The 16,056-nt window shown below is 41.9% G+C and overlaps 1 protein-coding gene and 1 long non-coding RNA gene across 15 annotated transcripts in view; one reads left to right on the forward strand and one right to left on the reverse strand.

Moving 5' to 3' along the window:
• LOC122216484 overlaps positions 1-13,169 on the reverse strand; it is a 28,176-nt gene extending 15,007 nt beyond the window's left edge. For 5 of the 9 annotated variants that reach the window (XR_006200928.1, XR_006200932.1, XR_006200935.1 and 2 more), the window contains exons 1-4: positions 13,008-13,169; positions 12,608-12,683; positions 11,271-11,412; positions 3,602-3,765 (exon numbers count right to left, since the gene is read on the reverse strand). This is a non-coding gene — a long non-coding RNA (uncharacterized LOC122216484). Of the gene's footprint in view, positions 1-3,601; positions 3,766-10,905; positions 11,116-11,270; positions 11,424-12,607; positions 12,684-13,007 lie in introns of all 9 variants that reach the window. The other 4 variants (XR_006200931.1, XR_006200929.1, XR_006200930.1 and 1 more) reach the window with 4 other exon arrangements.
• RBKS (ribokinase) overlaps positions 1-16,056 on the forward strand; it is a 102,201-nt gene that overhangs the window by 30,800 nt on the left and 55,345 nt on the right. For all 6 annotated transcript variants that reach the window (XM_042933371.1, XM_042933366.1, XM_042933368.1 and 3 more), the window contains exons 5-6: positions 3,170-3,334; positions 11,337-11,428. In XM_042933371.1, the coding sequence (XP_042789305.1) occupies positions 3,170-3,334; positions 11,337-11,428 (257 nt within the window). The remainder of the gene's footprint in view (positions 1-3,169; positions 3,335-11,336; positions 11,429-16,056) is intronic.

Here is a 16,056-nt window from a genome sequence, read left to right on the forward strand (position 1 = left end):
ATACTTCCCAGGTTGATCATTTAAATATAAAATTGTCCATCCAATACATATGAAGTGTTATAGTTGCCTCAAAATAATATTTATATCCTATAATGTCCCATTACCCTTCACGTGAACTCAGAATTGATATTTGTCTCTAAAAGCAGTTAAGTATTCATCCATCATTTCAGTTATACTAGGTAAATAAATGTAAATAGATAGGTGCACAAGGAAGTTGATGAATCATATTTATAGAATATTTACTGAGCAAATGGCAGCAACTAATTACTTCCAACTTATCATTAGCATTCAATTTTGTCTGCTCTTTAAACGGCAATCAAATCTTAAAAGTCTATATATACAACCATGTCTGTCTGTCACAGGGCCTTGGCGACAGTTGAAACATTTGTCTTTAAAAACAGTAACTTCCCTTTACCCTCAAGTAAAGTTTTCATAATTTCTTCCCACTATTTTAAGTATAAAAAAACCTGCATAAGATTCTTGAATTCAGAATGACCCAGCATTCCAAGGGGCACCTAGGACAGAACCTAGTGCATTGTGGGCAGTGTGCACTGTGTGAAATTAGGATTTGTCAAAGTAACATCTTTTTTTTGTTTAAAGTTTATTTACTTTGAGAGAAAGAAAGGTTGGGAGCGGGGATGGGTAGAGAGAGGGAGAGAGAGAATCCCAAGCAGGCTCCCTGCTGCTAGCCCAGAGCCCATTGTGGGGCTCAATCTCATGAACCGTGAGACCATGACCTGAGCCGAGATCAAGAGCCACTCAACCGACTGAGCCACCCAGGCCCATGCCCAGCCCCTGTCATAATTAGGTCTTTGATGTAGGATAGTTTCACACAATCATTTCTCACAGAAGATACAGAATATTCAGCTCTACTCCAGTGATCCCCAAGTTGCAATAACAATGAAAAAATGTATCCCACTTAAAGAAGATAATGTATCCCACTTAAAGAAGATAAAATTTGTCATTCTAACAATAGCCCGTGTTCATTACTTTAAGCTACGTCTTAAGTAATTATTGCCGCCTGTCTTAAACCTCTTTTTTGTGTTCTAGGGATATCTTTGAGTTCCATTTCTAGCCTATTCATGGAACAAGTTCCTGCCTTTTCCATACAAAGATACAGTTTTATATGACGTATTGAGTGCCTGTTATGATAGAACTTGTCTGATTTGTGTGTAGGATATGGTTATACCCTTGAGGATACAGATTGTCTTAGAGGAGCTAACACAAATACCCAGAGAGGGGACAGTCGGCTCTCATAAGTGAAGGAATGAATAGCAAGGTGAAGTCAGGAGTGCAGTCTTGACAAGTTGAGTTTGAGGCCGGAACGATCCAGCCAAATGGCAGTGTCTGTCAGACAGCTGTAGTCTAAGTCCTGCTGCTCATCAGCCAAGGCCGGGCCAGAAACATAGATTTGGGAGTCAGCAACCCAGAAGCAGCAGTTGACACTAGCAGAGAGAATGAGGTCACCGAAGGAGTAAAGGAAGGAGATATGTTGCCTCTCAGTGTGTGTGGGTACGTTGAATTTTTCCAGTCCCAAGATTGGGTTTATGGTGAACCATCCCCACTTTTTTAAGTCCTCCTTGCGGCCAACAGACACATCTGCGGTAAGATGATAGGCTAGCATGTGTTCTGTGTTCAGAGGTAATTTTAGGTCATGTCTATACAGGATCAGCACGAGCAGCCTGGAATGCAAAGAAATGGCTGCTACAACTCATCTCTCTAGGTCCGTGACGTCCAAAAGAAATATAATGCAAGCCACATGCATAATTTTAAGTTTTCCATGAGGCACATTTTAAGAAATAAAAAGAGGGGTGCCTGGGTGGCTCAGTCGGTTAAGCATCCAACTCTCGGTTTTGGCTCAGATCATGGTCTCAGGGTTTCGTGAGTTCAAGCCCTGCATCAGGCTCCGTGCTGACAGCGCAGAGCCTGCCTGGGATTCTCTCCCGTGCTCTCTCTCTGCCCCTCCCCCACTCACGCTGTCTCTGTCTCTCTCAAAAAGTAAATAAATAAGCTTTAAAAAAAATTAAAAGTAGGGGGCACCTGGGTGGCTCAGTCAGTTAAGTGTCCGACTTCGGCTCGGGTCATGATCTCACGGTTCGTGGGTTCAAGCCCCGTGTTGGGCTCTGCGCTGACAGCTCGGAGCCTGGAGCGTGCTTCGGATTCTGTGTCTCTTTCTCTCTGCCCCTCCCCCACTCGCACTCTGTCTCTCTCTCTCTCAAAAATAAACATTAAAAAAAATTTTTTTTTACAAAATAAAAAGTAAAAAGAAACAGGTAAGATTAATCTTAATATACTCGCTTAACCCAATATCTCTCAAATATTATCTTTTCAACATGGAATCAAAATGTTCTTAAAAAGTAATAAGAGATTTGACCTTCTCGTCTTTGTACTCAGTCTTTAAAATCTGCTATTCATTGTACAATTGAAGCACATGTCAGTTTAGACAAGACACATTTCAAGTGTTCAACAACCACCTGTGGCTTACACTCATGGAAAGCACAGCTCTGGAGAGTTCACTAACATAAATGCACCCCTAGTCCTTCCCCATTTAGGTGGGATTATAGACTGTGGGTCCAAGTGATGAGTATTCAAGATCCTTTACCCCTGCTTCTGTTTGATCTGGTGCTGGATAGGCCAAATATCCTCTCTCTGCCTTAGCTGGTACAGCTTTCCATCTGTTAGCTATTATAAACTATGTTTTGACCTTCAGAATCACTTTTCGGAGATACCCTAGGTTATGTACATGAACTGACTGCATACTACTGAGCCTTAGTTTTTAGTGTTAGGCAAGTTTATTCCTGTTTATACACATCATTACCACATCTGTCATCTAGGATTCAGAATCTTTACCACATACATCGTACCAGCCATTTTTAAGTATGTTATATATCACTTCCCAGCTAGTATTCTTTGTATATGAGAATATTAATGGGGAAATATTTTTTAGATTTTTCAAAATTATCAGAATAATATTGATCTTACAGAGCAGGAATAGTGTAAAAAAAGATACAGTAGGAATACAGAACTTCACCTAAATTGCCTAGAAATGTTAAAATTAATACTTACAACACATCTAACATAGTGACTTTGTAAGGGATTGTAACATTGCAGAATATCATTGCTTGGCTTTGCTTGGATTTTAATATAAATATGTAGAAATTCTTTATAGGCCAGAATATCATCATAATAGTGGCCGGAGCGAATTTACTTTTGAATACTGAAGACCTGAGGGAAGCAGCCAAGGCCATCAGCAGAGCCAAAGTAATGATCTGCCAGCTAGAAGTAACTCCGGAAACTTCTTTGGAAGCCCTGACCATGGCCCACAGCAATGGAGGTGATTTTACATATTTATTCTTCTTCCTAGAAAAGCGTTTATCCCTGTTTTAATGAAAGGTAACCTTTCAAGTTAAGCAATGCAGTACTTTTCCTGTAGTAAAATATCCTCTCTCCAGCCTGTAAGATTCACGGTCTTCTTATAGTTCTTCATAAGGTTAGAAAAGCTTATAAATTGGGTACAAAATAACCTGAGTAGCATTTCTGATATCCAGCGATATAAATCTTCAATCTAGTTAGCAGAAATAATACAAGTAGCGACTAGTACCTCAGAAGCAGCCCATGGTCCCACAGTGGAATGATCGCTTTTCCGAGAAGCGAGGTCAAGCCGCGTGTCCTGTATGATGACTGCCCAGCTAGGTATATTTTGATAAACGTCTCTAGGAGCTGAAGATTCGTTCTTTCTCGTTTTTGTAAAACTCCATGCCTGTTCTATAAACAACAGAAGATTATTTGTATGTAATATTCTCTATGTTGTCAAGGTCTTTTAAGTCTTTGGTTTCATTTGACCTTAGCTTTTGGAAATTTTCAAACATACAAAGGTAGGGAGAACTGCATAATGAAACCCTTCACTTGGCTTCAGCAGTTATCAACACATGGCTAACATTGATTCATCTGCCCTCATGCTCACTCCCCCCACTCCACCCCCAGCCAAGAACAAACTCTTTAAAAATCCAAATGGTTTCTTTCTGTTTGTTTCTGTTTCACCGTTGACTTGTAGGCAAGGCATCTTCTTATTTAGACTCCATTTCTGTTCCTTGTTAGCTTTGTGGTCTTTCCAGAACCATCTGATGTTTCTGAGCCTTGTCTGTTAAATACATCTAGAAATACCCCCTGACAGAATTGTTCTAATAATGAAACAAAATAAAATAAAACATGATGCCAAGCCTGGTGTCATGAATCTCAGTAAATTCCAAATGTCTTCCCCTTTTCACTTTTCTCTTTAAAGTAAAATCAGGATTGGGGTGCTGAGCCTGGGTGGCTCAGTTGGTTAAGTGTCCGACTTCGGCTCAGGTTATGATCTCGCAGTTCATTAGTTCGAGCCACACTGTCTGTGCTGACAGCTCAGAGCCTGGGGCCTGCTTCAGATTCTGTCTCCCTCTCTGCCCCTCCCCCCCCTCGTGCTCACTTGCTCGCTCTCTCTCTTTCTCTCTCTCAAAAATGAATAAATACTTTAAAAACTAAATAAATAAAGTAAAATCAGGGTCATATCCAGGGCATCTGGGTGGCTTAGCTGATTAAGCATCCAACTTCAGGTTGTGTCATGATCTCGCGATTCATGGGTTCAAGCCCCACATAGGGCTCCGTGCTGTTAGCACAGAGCCTGCTTCAAATCCTCTGTCTCCCTCTCTCTCAGCCCCTCCCCTGCTCATTCTTGCTCTCTCAAAAATAAAAATATTAAAAAAAATTTTTTTAATTGAAAGTAAAATTAGGGTCATATCCTGATCTCAGCACCATTTGGTCAAAAAAATATATATCAAAATAAAAAGTAGCCACTCCAAGACAGTAGTTTCCTTTTGATATTGTGACCATAGTTCTGTGAGTTACATTGACTTTTCCACATAAAACATTCTCATCAAGATAAAAAACTAAAAAGAAAAGAAGAAAAAGAACAGTAAGTGTATGTCTGTGTGTGTTTGCATAAGTGATTTCTCCCCAAAGTCTACACCATTTTAAATAGCAGTAAATGGAAAGTAAGTTACTTGAAATGATTTTGTGGAGAATTTTTAAATGTATGTCCTGATTTAACAAATTTTTCTCTTGGCAAAACAACATGCCGTGGCAAATTCTCACTGACATTTAATGTACTTTTAATGGACTCGAAGCTGTCAGAGAGAATTCCAAGCCAAAACCCATTTGGTTGCATTTTCTCAGGGGTGTCACAGAGAGAGTCTCGTGCCTGTGGTAAGCGTCGCCTGCACGCCACGCATCCGAATCGGGTGATGTGAACACAACATGCCACCTCATTCGTGCTCCTGTCTTTCCTTATATAGGTCAAGGCATATCCTCATGCACCTTCTGTTCCTACTCTCCCTTGCTTCTCAGGGATCACGGTTTCCTCTGTCCTGCTCTGGTTCCCCGCTACCTACCCAGTGTGTGGAGCAGAGAAGGGTACCACGGTGGAGGATCTAGAGTTATCTAGAAGGGCAGGCAGCCTGACCTCAGGCTGTCATTTGGATGGGGTCCAAAACTGCTTCCTCCATCACCTGCCCGGCAGCTGTGCCCGCTGAGGAGCTGGAGGACCTGGGGCATCAGGGACGGGCAGGGGTAGGTGATGGCAGGCCAAAGAGCACTGGCCAAGTCGGCATTTTTACTAAGAGCCAGCCTGCCTAAGGATCAATTCCACGTGGTCTTTCCCATATAGTGATTTTGGAAGGAGTAATGCCTTACCTTTATTATGTACTGTATAGCTTATAAAGCACTTTCAAATATATCTGACCCTCAGGAAAACCTGTGACAAAGATAAGGCAGGCGTTGTTCTCCCAAATTGGCGGTGAGGGGACAGACTTGGGGAGGTTAAGTACTTAGTTCAACCAAGGTCAGCGTAGAAACCCGGATTGCAGGCGCCAGGACCCAAGTTCTGTGTCCTGGAGCACAATTCAAATAAAGAAACTGCACATCCCATTGATTTCAAGGAACTGAGCCTTTGTGAAGAAAAGTAAAATCCACGAACTGTAACATTGTTCATCCTGTAGCCTAAGCTCTCAGTGTTTTCACTGCTCCCGTCTCTGGGATCCTAGAGTGCTTTCTGCACTGCGTCCCTTGCGCGCTCCCACAAAACACAAACACACAAGCACACGTGCACACGTACTCCTCTATCCAGAACTCAGCTGGTCCTCGATTGGTAGTTACCAGCCAGAGCAGCTTAGCTACTATACCATGAGGTGTGTATGTTTGTGTGTGTGTGTGTGTGAACTTAATGTCTTCCTTCTCACATAAAAGAGCGATACAATGAAAGGAGCACTGGTTTGGGAGTCATGAAGCTTGGCTCTGAATTCAGAATCCATCCCTTAGTAAATGGAGGACCGCATGCAAGTCTGTCAGCTCTTTGCTCTGGGCCTCACTTTCTTCCTCAGTGAAGCAAGAGAACTGGGCCTAGAGCTCTCACGGTTGTTTAATGTCAGGACGTGTGAGCGTCCTGATGGCAGAGCAGAGCGGGCAGTCTTAGAGATGCGGTGAGCACCTGGCGTCCTGTCCATCGCCCTGTGAGACCGCCTGTGTGCTCATCAGCAGTATTCCACCTGCAAGAAAGGTGGTAAAATCCCCCTCCCCCTCCTCTGTGGGTTTATCACAGCCGCCTTATCTGTGCTTCTCACAAGTAACGAGCTCTGAATTAAACACACTGTATAACTGGATTAGGGATAGTTGTTAAAATACAGAGGAAAAAGGCCCCCTTCCATCTTTGAATAGATTATCTCAGAAATCTCTTTGTGTCTTCACCAAGAAGAGAGCATTGGTCTTAAACAGCACCTGCAGCACCAGAAATGAGCCAGTGGCGCCCTCCGGCCCCCTCCTCGGTGGGTCAGGACGCTGCGAGGCAGGCCCACAGCAGAGAGCTGGTGCTGCAGCTGCTCGGGATGAAATTAGGCATGCCGGGTCTGGTCTTTACATCCATTTCAAAGCAAATGGAACATTACAGGAACAATTATAAATAATTGAGATTGTAAGATCGCCAAGATTAAATTCTAGGTAGGACACAAAATATCTTTTAATGCCACTTTAGTCCTTTTCCATTTGGCAAAGCAAACTTCTTGGCCGGCCACCTTGACTTTCACAGCCACGAGCACAGAGCCCAACTTTTGAGCGTTTCTGCTGATCAACTCACAGTGAACAACCCGTAGAGGGAGGCCGCCAAGCCAGTGTTTGGTTACCCCAGCCTTCTCCCGGTTTCTTTACTTAGGGTGACTTTCTTCCTATTTCTCCAGGCTAGTTGTTTTTTTCCAAAATTTTTTCATGTTTATTTTTGAGAGAGAAAGAGACAGAGTGCGAGCGGGGGAGGGGCAGAGAGGGAGACACAGAACCCGAAGCAGGCTCCAGGCTCCGAGGTGTCAACACAGAGTCCTAGGTGGGGCTCGAACTCATGAACCCCAAGATCATGACCTGAGCCAAAGTCAGACGCCTAACCGACTGAGCCACCCAGGCGCCCCCAAGCTTGTTATTAAGGCCCTCTTAACTGTCTGGTTCCTGCCCTCCATGGTGACACCATGAAGCGCTTCCCCCTCGTTTTCCTGGCTTTGCACCTATGCGTCCCCCCTCACAGGGCTCACCCGTTCCTCACTGGCATCACTGTGCCAGCCACTGGCATGCTGGTAAGACAACCGGGAGCTCAGCCCGTCTATGTTGGGGGCTGTCAGTCACCCCTCCAGGTCCAAGTTACTCCATGGTACATCTTGTGTCCTCTGCTTTTGTGTGGTTCCGGGATGACATTATTTTTTCCCACCTAAACTATCACAAAGGTGCGTTCTTATTTGATTAACTACATCTACTGATTCTTCACAGTTTTTTCACCCTGGTAAAATATTTATGCTAATTCATGGTAGCACGAGCCAAAGAGAGTCCTTTGCTTTATGGTATTTTCATTTTTTCCCCTAAATTTAGTTACTAGTCAGACTCTAAGCCTACATATCCAGCCTGTTACCATCCGGCCTTGGTAAGAATGCTTTCCTTCAGCAAAATACAAGCAAATAAGATTGGATTGGTTTTTATACAATATTTATGGTCAGATTAAATTGTAGAATGTCTCATTCCAGCAACTCTTTTTATTGCTTAAAACGCAATGTAATGGTTTCTTTAAAATTTGTTTTTTATGGGGCGCCTGGGTGGCGCAGTCGGTTAAGCGTCCGACTTCGGCCAGGTCACGATCTCGCGGTCCGTGAGTTCGAGCCCCGCGTCGGGCTCTGGGCTGATGGCTCGGAGCCTGGAGCCTGTTTCCGATTCTGTGTCTCCCTCTCCCTCTGCCCCTCCCCCGTTCATGCTCTGTCTCTCTCTGTCCCAAAAATAAAAAAAAAAAAAATAAAAAAACGTTGAAAAAAAAAAAATTTGTTTTTTATGATGGAAAACTTCAAATCTATCTGGACATACAGAGAATAGTACAGTAAACCCATATTTACTATCGTTAAGCTTCAATAATTCTCAACACATGGCCAATCCTGTTGAATCTATACCCCAACTCACTACTCCCCCACCTTCCCCCGCCCCGCAACCTTGGAAGCAACAGCCAGACATTATATCATTTCATTTACAATGTACTTGGTTTTTGATGTAAGATATTATACATGTTTTAAGAATGATGTCTTTGCCTGGTGTATAGCAGGTAATCTGTGGTCAGATTGATGCCCATCAATCACCCTTTGGAACTAATCCCTTATTAGTTTAGTGAGTAACTTCTCAGACTTTGTTGTCTTCTGTGCAAGTGTATAAGTGTAAATACGCATATAAGTATGCTTTGTTTGATTTAAAAAAGAGAGAGAGGGTCATACTATGGATTTTATTACAAAACTTCCTTTTTTTACTCACAAATTATAGAAATCTTTCTGTGGCTAAACAGAAATCTGCTTCGTTCTTTTTAACAGCAGGAGAACATTCCATTAGAGGTTTTTTGTGTTTTTTTTTTCCTAACCAGTCCTCTCTGATAGAAGCTTAGGTTTCTTTTTGTCTTTTTCTCTTTTTCTGTTAAAAACAGAGCTGTACATCACTGTACATCCTGAACCTCACTGTACCTCATCTTTGCCTGCCTGTGTATTTCTGTAGGATAGGTTTGGAAAAGGAATTGCTGGGTCAGGGATCTTTTGAGATGAAATGGCACTTTTATAAGAATGGCTCAACGCTGTTGTTCCATCCTGGTACCTGGCTCTAACCTGTGCTCAGATGCATGCAGATTTAGAGATCATAATATGTGAGCAATGCTTTTGCAATTTACCCTTCAAGGAAAATAGGGAGCAATATATTTGTTCTACAACGGTAAAAAGTAAATGGGTGTGTTGGAATGCTGGGCGTTGAGGGCCTTTATGCATAACTGACATCTCTTAAGACCTTGCAGAAGCGACAAAACCAATGAGAGAGACTGTTGCCAGGCTACGAACTTCAACAGAAGGCAAAAGAGATGGGTGGATGGGCGGGGTTGTTCAGCTGTGTGTAAAGGACAATATAATAACAGTAATAATCCCTTACGTTTGTACAACACTCTACAGTTTACATAGGGCTTTTACACCCGTTTTCTAACTTAAGCTACACAATAACCTGTGCAAAAATATGAGCAGCCAAAAATATACCATAGGATCTCTGTGGGTGGACATTCTGAATTCTAAAATAATGAAAATGTGGGAATAGCATTAGTCTGTAGACCACTGGACGAGATCCATTGACCAAACCAAACTGTTAAGACCAAGGAAGGCATGGAAGCAAACTAGCTAGCTTTATCAGGCAGAAGTAGTGGATAGTTTCCATTAGCCACGTGCTGAGAAGCATCTCCCCAAGAATGTGGAACGGATCGATGCCACAACAGCTACGGAAGAGCCACCTGAAGAACTCCTCAATGTGCACGTTCCTGTTCCTACCCCAAGAGATTCTGATCAGTGGGTTCGAGGGGGAGACCAGAAGTCATGCACTTTAATGAGCTCTCCTAGTGATGCTGATGTGCAAGGAAGTTTGTGGGTCACTGTTCTAGACGGGTCTCTGAGAACTGCAGCTAGAGGAGTTTACTCTGTGGGTCCGTTGGGGCTACTAAACACATAAGTCATTGGACCTGGGTAGAGGAAAAGAAACCAGCCAATCTAGTTGGGTACTCTGGTGGATAAGTGTTTTGATAAAGGGGAAGCTTCCTGTCATTGTGATTTCTGAAGACTTCTTTAAAAATAGTAAATAAATAAATAATGAATGAATGAATGAATGAATAAATAAATAAATAAATAAATAAATAAATAAATAAATTTATTTGCCAAGTTCCACACCAGAGGCTGTTTTAAATATACTGTAAATTGGAATGGAGGCTTGTGTTGCTATCAACAGAGTCCTGGCCTAGAGAGATGACCAAATACTGGACTTAAAGCTGGAGGACCCCACATGGGCACCCAGCTTAACCATGTCCCAGCATATGACCTTAGACTGTGACCTCATCTCTCTGAGGTTCACGTTCCTCCTCTGAAAAATGCAGAAATTCTTCTGATGCTGTATTGGCTGTGACATTCTCATTCTCCCTATCTCTGCTATCCCTATCCATCCTTCTCTTGTAGGTCCCTAGTCTGAGCTAGCTCTCAGTCTCGGATTGAATTTCTCCTCCTTTCTCAATCAAGCTTTCCTTTATGTTCCCAGATTCTTCACAGAAGCCAAGAACGTAAGCTTCTGTGAAAATGTATGTTTGGGGAGCCTGGCTGGCTTAGTCGGTGGAGCGTGTAACTCCTGCCTGCTCTCAGGGTTGTGGATTTGAGCCCCACCTTGGGTGTAGAGATTACTTAAAAACAAAATCTTAGAAAAAAGCGTATGTTTGCATGAGTACTTGTGATATATCTGGAATACATGCATAGATGTTCAAAACCTGCATTGTACATAAACTTCCTATTTGACTATTCTTACCAGGAAATTTTTGACCTCTTCATTACTTCTTTTCTAACTTCTTTTCTTTCCTGGAAAATGGACTTATGAACAAAAATGTTCACCAGCCTGAATGTTCACATTCATGCATGTCCTTTCAGGCCACAGCACTTAAAATTTTCTTTAATATTCTTGCGCTTTGCCACAACTTTGTAATCATCTTGACTGTAATACCGACGCTTGCCCTTGAAGCTGAAGTGTTGCAGAGTGAAAAATAGAGCAAATAGAAATAAGAAGGGGCTGGTACTAGGCCATCATAGAGACTGAGATTTTAGACTTCTACACCCGTAACTAAGTTGATTTTTCATTTCATGGGGAAAGTGGTCACACTTGGGGATTGCCTTTACCGAATGTCTGTCAACACACCATGTTAAAAATGAGGACCACTGAAGCCCCTTTCCGTTCCTTTACAGTGAAAACATTGTTCAATCCAGCTCCTGCCATTGCTGACCTGGATCCTCGCTTCTACGCCCTCTCGGATGTGTTCTGCTGCAATGAAACTGAGGTAAGGATGGAAGGTTTTGCTCATTCCATGAGAAACCAAAGACTTTCATACAAACGGGTAAAGCAAAGAGGCAGGACTAATCATGTCAGTTTGATTGCATGTGAATTCTTGAGCCCAGTGAAAACACATTTTTCAGCTAACTGGGGTGTGGAGAAAAGGAAACTGGTGAATCCTAGGTGGAGAAAAAGGTTCCCTGAGTCATCTCCATAATCTGGCACTTCTCAAACCTCAGCTAATTTTAGTCCCCTCCCTGCCTTCACACTGTTGGTGTTTTGTTTTCTTTTTTAATTATTCCACATTCTATGGAATAATTAGTATTAGAGTTGCCAAATTTAGTGAATAAAAATACAGGATGCCTAGTTAAATTTGAATTTCAAACAAACAGCAAATAATATACGAAATGGACTTATGCTACAAAATTGTTTGTTATTTATCTGAAATTCAAATTCAACTGGTCTAACGACCCTAATTAATATGCAACCCCTGGAACATTTGCTACATTCTCTTGTGAAGATGCTGTGACTGCCTGGGGGAACAGACATAGGTTCTCCATGATGCCACAGGAAGGACTTCAGGGGCCACTCTGTTACAAGAGGGCTCTCTCAGTCCATCTGAGCGTCCTAATGTATAGAGCTGAGTAAAATATCTCTCAGTTACATTCAGATCGTGCCATTCATTCTGAACCATTTTAGGAAGAAAATTTCCCTTATATATTTTTCCCTTATATAGGTCAGACAGTTTTAGACCAGAGCTCTCTCTCTCGATGTTGGGAGGCAAAGACATACTATACAATGCAACATGCAGAGAGAACGTTAGTAGTTAAAGAACTGTAATAGTAATTTTCCATGTGGTTCAGAGGCTGAATGCATGTTTCCAGGATTTCCTGACCTGCCTTTTTGTTAATTTCATCTCTCGGAACATGAAGTAAATAAAAACAAAAACAAAAACAAAAAGACTGCCACAAGGAAACTAATTTTAACCAATCACAATAAGCTATGCAGTATTTTTGAGCACCCATTATGGCCAGGCCTTGTGCTGGGAGGAAGGAATTGTGGGAAGTCATAACCATTTTATAGTAAGAAATTAGATTACCCTCCACGGCCAACTGGCGTAGATTTCCCTGCTAGATACTTGCAGAACACTATTCTTCAAACACTCATCACAGCTCAAATGACTTACTCAGTACTTCTGTCTTCTCCATTGAATTACTAGTTTTGTGAGGCCAGGGACATCTGTCTTATTCACTGTTGTATTCCTAAAGTAGGCACAGTAAGAGATTAACAACAATAATAATAAAAGAGAGCAGTTATAACAATATACTGTCACAGAAGTTTTGTGAATGATCACATTCCCTCTCTCTCAATATCTTGCTGTACTGTACCCACCCCTCCCCTACGAGATGGTGTGAGATGATAAAATGCCTGCGTGAGGGGATGAAGTGAGGTCAGCAACACAGGCACCGTGACATAGCGTTAAACTGCTGTTAACCTTCCGACGATACGACAGGAGGAGGATCACCTACTGACTGCGGCTATGAGTAATTAAAACCACGGAAAGTGAAACTGCAGATACAGGGAACCTGCTGTAATTATTTCTTGGCCTTCATGGTTTCTGTGCATCAGGAATTGAGACGGGGCACAACATGGCTTGTCTCTCTCGGTGATGTCTGGGGCCTGGAAGACTCAAAGGCAGAGAGCTGGAATCATGTGAAGCCTACTTCACTCATGTGCCTGCTAGTTGATGCTGGCTGTTGACCAGACTTACACAAGGCCTCTCCTTGTGACCCGGGCTTCCTCACAATGTAGAAGCTGGGTTCCGAGAAACAGTATCCAGAGGGAGAGGGAGGGGGAGCCCAGCAGAAGAGTTGGCTTTTATGACTTAGCTTTGGAAGTCAGATGCAGTATTTCTTCTGGCCCATTCTATTGACTGAGGCAGGAAACTCTGCCCTCACACTCCACCTCTCAGTAGAAGATTGCCATTGCACAGCGTGAAAAGAGCATATACACTGTGACAAATATTGATACAGTTATCTTTGGAAATTACCATCTATTACGTTGTACCTGGCACATAGTTGGCACCTAGTAAATGCTTTTTAAATGGATGAACAAATGAACAAACTCTAGTCTTTAAGAAAATTGATCTCAAACACATAATGGAAAAAAGAAAAGCTTTAAAAACCTAACATTCTTAAGGATGACGTCTAAATTTTTTTAATGTTTATTTATTTTTGAGAGAGAGAGAGAGAGTGAGTACAAGTGAAGGAGGGGCAGAGAGAGAGGGAGACAGAATCTGAAGCAGGCTCCAGGCTCCGAGCTGTCAGCACAGAGTCCGATGTGGGGCTCGAACTTGCAAACCACGAGATCATGACCTGAGCCAAAGTCAGATGCTGAGCCACCCAGGCGCCCCTTTATGGATGACTTCTAATCTCGATAATAATGTAAATTCATGCTTTAAGACGCTCTCTCTGCTCACACACAAACCATTGATATATAAAGATACAAAGAGACAATGAAAAGGTACTCACAAGCTCAAAAACAAGATAACTCCACAAATCAGAAAGGGAGCAGAATCCTAGAGCATTCAGCCCTGCGCATGCTATATTTCAGTCCCAGAGGCAGGTGTAAGTGGTAGGGACCTCTAATGGGTAACGAGCACTAGAAATGTGCCACTCATGGGAGACTGGGGCAATGCCCCCTGCTCAAACCCAGAGATGCTGGGCTAAGTCTCCCTTGCTAACCAAAAATGTTAGAGGAAGCTGTTAAGCCTGCTGCCCAGGACTACAGCATATGTAAGGCTCCCAAACTGAGGAAATAGGAGGACAGAGGTACTGCCTCTGATCAGGAAGGAATTAAGCCAATGCTAACATGGTGACCATGAATGTGACGAGATTGGCAATATCGCCAATGACAGCAGAACAGGAACTCCATATTGCCGATATAACACCTGGCTCTGGTTTAGAGACCCTTGGGGCCTGATGGATGCAACCATAAAACCACTGGAAAGGCAGGGATAAGCCTAGCGGGAGCTGAAGTGTGGGATTCTCCAACTCTCAGAGAGCAAAGTGAGCCTTCAGATGACAAAACATAATGCTCAAGAGTTATCCAATAAAATCAACAATCCAAGATGAATTTTCCCAGGGTGAAATCCAAATAGTGAAGCAGTGCAAAAAAGACATTAAAATAAGAATGATTGAGGGATGCCAGGTGGCTCAGTCAGTTGAGCATCCAACTCTTGAGTTCAGCTCAGGTCATGATCCCAGGGTTGTTGGGATCAAGCCCTACATTGGGCTCTGTGCTGAGCATGGAGTTGCTTAGGACTCTCCTTCTCTCTCTCTCCCCTCCCCCCCACTCACTCTCAATAAATAGATAGATACGATTGAGATTCTCATTCATTAAAAAAAGAGAAAGAGAAACAGAATCAAAGCAACAATATGTGAATATAAAAATCAGTCAATTAGAAATTTGAAAATGACACTGAAAACTATAGAAAGCTTATGAAAGAAATTGAAGAAGACACAAAGAAATGGGAAAACATTCCATGCTCATGGATTGGAAGAGGAAATATTGTTAAAATGTCGATACTACCCAAAGCAATCTACATATTCAACGCAATCCCTATCAAAATAACACCAGCATTCGTCACAGAGCAAGAACAAACAATTCTAAAATTTGTATGGAACCAGAAAAGACTTTGAATAGCCAAAGTAATGTTGAAAAAGAAAACCAAAGCTGGAGGCATTACAATTCGAGACTTTGAGCTAGATTACAAAGCTGTAATCATCAAGACAGTATGGCAGTGGCACAAGAACAGACACTCTAATCAACAGAACAGAATAGAGAACCCAGAAGTGGACCCACAAATGTATGGCCAACTAATCTTTGACAAAGCAAGAAAGAATATCCAATGGAAAAAAGTCTCTTCAGCAAATGGTGTTGGCAAGACTGGATGGTGACATGCAGAAGAATGAACCTGGACCACTTTCTTACACCACACACAAAAAACAAACTCAAAATGGATGGAAAACACTAATTGAAATCTTTCTACAAAATACTCATTAGGAAGGTAAAGAAACTGGAATCAAAGAATTAGTGAATTGAAAAAGAATCTTGATCAATTCACCCAGAAGTGAAAAGCTCAATTCACCTAGAAATATCACAGAAACTTTGTTTTTAATACTAAAGAGGAAATTGGAGAAAAGAAAGATAGGTTGAGAGGCTCTAACATACATCTAATGGAAGTGAAAGAAGAGAAAGGAGAGAACTGGAGAGAAGCCATATTGGAGAAAAAACTGCAAGTTGTTTTCTAGAACTGAAGAAAGGCACAAGTCTTCAGATCAAAAGTGTATTAAAAGTACCACTTGAGATACACAGATACAACTGTCTACTAACATACATTTTAGTGGAACTGCATAAAATCCAAAGTCAAAACAAAAATATTTTTAAATGGCCAGAGGAAAAAAAAAAACAGATTTTATATACATGATAAGAATATCCAATACTTCATTGTTGGTAAAAGAGGAAAATGGAAAAATGAGTGTCCGTGAAAAGGAGAATAAGTTTTTTTAAACTGCAATATATTTGCAGTATTTTTGCAGTATATGGAATGCTACATATATAAACACAAATGAA

The sequence above is a fragment of the Panthera leo genome, chromosome A3 (genome assembly GCF_018350215.1).
Source record: "Panthera leo isolate Ple1 chromosome A3, P.leo_Ple1_pat1.1, whole genome shotgun sequence".
Classification (NCBI taxonomy): Eukaryota; Metazoa; Chordata; class Mammalia; order Carnivora; family Felidae; genus Panthera; species Panthera leo.